Source organism: Myotis brandtii, unplaced genomic scaffold (genome assembly GCF_000412655.1).
Source record: "Myotis brandtii unplaced genomic scaffold, ASM41265v1 scaffold436, whole genome shotgun sequence".
In the NCBI taxonomy this organism is placed as follows: domain Eukaryota; kingdom Metazoa; phylum Chordata; class Mammalia; order Chiroptera; family Vespertilionidae; genus Myotis; species Myotis brandtii.
Genome location: NW_005366679.1, coordinates 2,847,896 through 2,853,818, shown reverse-complemented (window position 1 = coordinate 2,853,818; position 5,923 = coordinate 2,847,896). Strand labels below are relative to the sequence as shown.

General features: G+C 37.9%; 1 protein-coding gene across 1 annotated transcript in view; it reads left to right on the top strand.

Moving 5' to 3' along the window:
• The first annotated feature begins 1,210 nt into the window (after positions 1-1,210).
• LOC102261696 (chromosome unknown open reading frame, human C3orf33) overlaps positions 1,211-5,923 on the top strand; it is a 10,969-nt gene continuing 6,256 nt past the window's right edge. The window contains exons 1-4 of the mRNA XM_014546232.1: positions 1,211-1,334; positions 2,034-2,093; positions 4,145-4,292; positions 5,177-5,337. Coding sequence (XP_014401718.1) covers positions 1,266-1,334; positions 2,034-2,093; positions 4,145-4,292; positions 5,177-5,337 — 438 coding nt within the window. The 5' untranslated portion in view covers positions 1,211-1,265. The remainder of the gene's footprint in view (positions 1,335-2,033; positions 2,094-4,144; positions 4,293-5,176; positions 5,338-5,923) is intronic.

The window sequence follows — 5,923 nt, the reverse complement described above, 5'->3', positions numbered from 1 at the left end:
GGAGGAGGGCCGAGCACGTGGGCCCGTGGGGCTGGGGAGACCGTTTTGTTTTGCTTCTTTTCCAGCGAAGTGAGAGGCCGCTGGCGTCCTAGCGCGGAGGGAGGTCTGGGGCGCCCGGCTGGGAGGGCTGCTGCTCAGACCCGGTGTGGGGTCCGAGGAGAGGCACCGGGCTGCCCCCTGCTGGACGCGGCAGGCGTTGCCGGGAGGGAGTGGTGGGTGTACATGTTTTGTTAGGAAAACCCAGCGGCCTTTTGGGGGTTCGGGAACTTGAAGATGCCCGTGGGACTTGGAAAGAGAGACGGGTGAACGTGCCCGTGGGCATTAGACGTGCAGCTCCCGCTGATGTGTAGGCAGCGGGTGCGGAGCCCCGTGTGGAAGGGAGCAGGTGTGGGCGTGAAGCGTTGGGGATGCGCTCTACACCCCAAGGAGCGTTTAAGTCTACCAGACCTGAGGCCTGAACCTAACTGTCCCCTATACCTGGGCTCCTGAGCATTAAAGAGAAAAAACCAACATGACAGAAAAATGTTAGTTACATGCAAACAAGTGGTTAGAATAAGATGGAACTTGGAGACATTGTAGAAAATAGGTCTACCTTTCATCTACCTTTCATCCAGCGCCAATAGTCCACCTTTGTGTGGAAATTACCTAAAAATCGATACAGCGGTCTGCTATGGTTAAAGCGTGGATGGCATCTGGAAGCGAGTCAGAAACACTAGGGAAGAAGAAACTGGGGAGTGAAAAGAAGGGTGCCAGCAAAGATGGGCAAAGGAACAGTGAAGGCGGGTGGGGGGTGGGGTGGGGGAAACCAAGTGAGGGGAATGTTTTCAGAAGGAATGATGAACGGGGTTGAATTCTGCGGAGAAGTTGGGTAGGATCAATGCCTTAAAAATGCCCTGTGGCCAAGCAGCACAGAGGGCTAGGACCATGTCTGGTTTCACACAGGAGTGCAGCTCCCCTCCGTAAAGTAAGCGCTAGATCAGCGGTTCTCAACCTTCCTGATGCCGCGACCCTTTAATGCAGTTCCTCATGTTGTGGTGACCCCTAACCATAAAAAAATTATTTTGCGGCTTCATAACTGTAATTTTGCTACTGTTATGAATCGTAATGTAAATATCTGATATGCAGGATGTATTTTCATTGTTACAAATTGAACATAATTAAAGCATAGTGATTAATCACAAAAACAATATGTAATTATAGATGTGTTTTCCGATGGTCCCTGTGAAAGGGTCGTTCGACCCCCAGGTTGAGAACCCCTGTGCTAGATGAAGAGATGTGGCATTAGTGAGTGGTGGGTATGTAGGTGTGAACTGATCAGGCCTCCACGCTGCCAGGTAAGCAGGAAGAGATGCCTGGGCTTTTTCAAATGGAAAAATGGCGTTAGGAGGATTGGGAGTGGAAGCAGTGTTTTAGTATGGGGATATATTATTCCAAGGAACCCATCTCAGAATGTACCGTGTGCACACTTTCAGCTTCATTTCTTATATACCCACTTGCATTTATTGAAGAAAATCCTGTGAGAGTCTCGCTTCTGTGTAGGGAGCTGCAGGGTCCTTATTTTTTTAATTAAACACCCATTTCAGTTTATAGAAAACACTATAAAAGCATCGCTAAATTTTTCTCAACTACTTGCCCACATGTATTTCCCAAGGTGTGGTATTTTAAGGTTTTGGTTTTGGTGATAAAGTTTTCTACCCAAATACTTACATCCCCAGTGTAGACTCAGGGTTATGTGAGTTATTGTTGGCATTACACAAAGAAGTATTAAACTGATCCTTGCTTTCAAGGAACTCATGGATAAAGGAATACAATAATAGAGAACAATACATTATTCTGTGAACAATTACTGTGCATGCCAGATTATTTGGGAGAAAAAGAAAACTAATAGGTGGGCAGTTAAAGTTTTTTGGAATAAGTAGGCCTTCAGTTGAAGAATGTACCTTATTTGGACAGTTAGGAGGACTGTCCTTTTTTCCCTTTCTAATTAGTACTTTCACTGTTGTGAGAATTAATCATTGAATCTCTTTCTGAAGAACATCAGCACCATAATGGCCATAGCTGGAATATCATTACTTCTAAGAAGTGTTCGGCTGGTAAGTTAAACAATGAACAAGACATTATGAGAAGCAGTAGACAGTTACTTTTTTCTCACTTCAGTTTTTATCTCAAGCAGTGTAGCATTTTGTTATTCATCTTAGAAACTTTAAATAGTATTTTAGGACAATGAACAATTAAGCTCTTGTTTAACAGTAACACATCCACAGTATTTTGTATGGCAAGTAATTGCACATCCTGTATTTCCATAATCACTTTCTTCATGGTTAAAAGGGAATCTGAAAAGGATTTAGTTTGCGAGAATGGTATAATCACTAAATTTGCATTTCCGACATTGTGGAATATCTCAAAACTGGTTTCTATAGCAGTTTCAGATTTAGATCAGAGTTAAATTATGTCTCTCTGAACTGAAAAATTTATGCTTCCTCTAATTTGCAACACTCTTTAAGATCAGTTGTGCAATGAATAAAGCAACATGCCCAGTATAAAAAATAATTTATGCTTTCAGTTAGCATATTTTTTTTGCACTTTCAGTACAGTTTTAATAATAAACACTTTGTGGAAATTCATTTGATATTTCAAGACTTACAAGTTTTTTTTATAACTGTACTTGCTAAAGGATGTATTTTAATGTCATGTTGCAATTGGGCATGGATTTATGGTTTCTGTATTTATTTATTTCCTACACTTATTATTTATATATTGTTTTATATTATCATTGACTACATAGCATTACTACACTACATCTTTTCCAACTGTTGCCTTTCCCCCCTAATTCCATGTCAGCACTTTTATCTTAAGTGCCTTGAACTTACTATCAATTCTTTTTAGAGAGAGAGAAAGAGAAGAAGAAACATCAATGTGAGAGAGAAACATTGATCAGTTGCCTCCCATTAGTGCTCTGACAGAGAATCAAACATGCAACCTTTCAGAGTAGAAGACTGTGCTCTAACCAAGTCCAAGCCAATTGTTTTGTAGAATGTCCCACAGTCAGGGGGGTGTGTTTCCTCATTAGATTTAGTGTGAACAAGAAGGTGGTGTATACTCCTTATTAAATTGCATCAAGAAGCTCATTGATGCCTGTTTGTCATATGACATATAATTTAATTAATAATCTCTTAGTATTTCAGACCCAGTCCATATTAAAATTTCTTTGATTGTCTCAGTAATGTCTTTTTTAAGTAGATGATTTATTCAAATCAGGATTCAGATGGTCCAGAAATTGTGTTTGTTCGTTATATCTCTTAAGTCTCATTTATTTTATAACAATTCACCATACCTATATTTCCCACCAAGCCATTGATTTGTTAGAAGAGTTACCAAGTCATTTGTCCCATTGAGTGTTCCACATGCAGAATTTGTCTGCTACAATATTTTTCTTGTGTGTAACTTTTTTTGGTAATGTTTAGTTCAACTTTACTCTCTTAGGAAGTTGGGTACTAATTTATCCTCCATATGTGAAGCTCTTAGTTAGCCATGATTATGAATGAAGCTCATCCCTGTGTCCCTATAGTATTGTTAATGTGGAAGAGATAGGTATAAAATATTGACTAACTCTAGGGCTTTAGGTATTTAATTAAATTTCTAATGTTGACCTTTTTTTGTAATTTTTCTCCTATGAGATAAAAAATAAGTAAAAAAAAAGTCTTGTTGATTAAAAGTTCTATTTTAATTTGACTTAATTTGGCTTAGGTTTTCCCAGCAGTACCTGTATGAGTAGATTGCACATCTGTGGAATAGGATAGTGACTATTTAACCAGGCTTGTGTGGTGCAAGGTACAGATATATATTCATTATACTCACTTCTTTTTGATGAATTGTGTTACATTTTGAGGATGTAAGCTTTTAGAAGTTAGGAATCTGTTCAATGTGCACTATATAGTAGCTTGAAATAGTAAAATGGTGACAAATATTTCTAAAGAATGCCCCTATAAACACTTTTGATTAAATCATATTAAATATTAATATAAAATTAAGAACCAAATAAAAATTTTTCAATGGCTGTCTTCTTGTTAATGTTTAATAATTTAACACAATTTTAAAGTGAATAATAACAAAATGTTGTATTTTTCTCCTTGTAAATCATCAGACATCAAAATTTACAAGTTCTTCAGACATTCCACTAGAATTTATAAAAAAGAATGTTAAACTACGTGGACGATTACGCCGACTAACTGAGGATGTTTTAGAAATTGAACATATTCCTATTACTTTACCTATTATATCGTCATGGAGAAGTAAGTAAGGTGCAAGTATAATAAGACTAAATAACTATTTAGTGTTCCTTTATTAGAAGTTATTTATAAAATAGCAAAAAAATTTGATTTTAATTTTTAATAACTCTAAACTCTTGGACTTAACATACAAGGAACACTTTAGCTCCAGATTTCCTTTCTTCCTTCCCTCCCTTTTATCAACTACTCATTATTTTATTCAGGCATTCAAGCATTCATTCCACAAATATTAAGTGCCTATTGTTGATTTATTCAAATCAAGATTCAGATGTGTTCTAGGCCCTATACTAGCTGTACAGTGCTGAGCGAAACAAGACCACTCTACCTCTTGGAGCTTACAGTCTAGGTGGAAGATGGACAACAAACAAATGAAAATTGTTCTTAGAGCTATAAGAGAAGGAGCTGGGTGCTAGGATGTGGATTATTGGGGATCATGTAAAGGAGGAACCTATACCTATAAAATGGTCATTGAGGAGTTGCTATTTAATCAGAGACCTGAAGAATGAGAGAACATGTGTGGGAATGAGCTTGGCTCTTGTGATAAGCCATGTGAAGACTCAAGTGGCTAGGGCATAGGGAAGAAGGGGACAAGGGGCACCAAGGAGATTGGAGGGCTGGGCAGGGGCTGGTTCTTTCCTCCTCAAATTCCCACATCCTGTTGTAGAGACTGAAGTAGGTTTTTGAAATTATTCTATCTGTTATATACTTGTCTTCTTTTAAAAGAAAGCTTGAGTATAGAAATAAATAGACTTACATCTAGAGAACCTGGGTATTTATAAATAAACAATACATTCAATTGATTTGGGGAGGGGGGGGGTAAATGATTTTGAAATTTGCGTTCACAACACAGTATTAAAGCTACTCTCTTCTCTACCTAACCTTTTTAGAAGAGCCCTGTGGTGTTTTGCTGGTTAAGCTGGCTGGAGTAGAACTCACGAAATCTGGGAAGGTGTGGTTACAAAAAGAACTAAAACCTTCCCAACTACTGTGGTTCCAGCTTCTCGGAAAGGAGAATTCAGTACTCTTTTGCTACCTTTTAGTGAATAAGGTAAGTAGTGTGAAGAAATAATAAGCAATATTTTATTCTTTTTATTTACACATTAATATGCCATTAATTAGAACAGTGATGGCGAACCTTTTGAGCTCGGAGTGTCAGCATTTTGAAAAATCCTAACTGTTTTATAAATACATTTCCCGCATACAATGTGTTAACTCTGGTGCCGTGTCACATATAGAAATTTTTTGATATTTACAACCATAGTTAAACAAAGACTTATATTTTGATATTTATTTTGATATTTATTTTCTATATTTAAATGCCATTTAACAAAGAAAAATCAACCAAAAAAATGAGTTCGCATGTCACCTCTGACATGCATGTCATAGGTTCACCATCACTGAATTAGAACATTGGCTATATAATGGGACTGAATATTTTTGTCTTTTAAAACTGCTACTCATAGTGATTATGTTTAGAGAATCAGATGTTTCATATGTAAATTCTGTTATGAAATTTTAGTTTATTATTAAAAACTAGGGGCCCAGTGCACAAAAATTTGTGCACTGGCGGGGAGGTGGTGTCCCTCAGCCCCACTTGTGCCCTCTCACAGTCTGGGACCCCTCGGGAGATAACG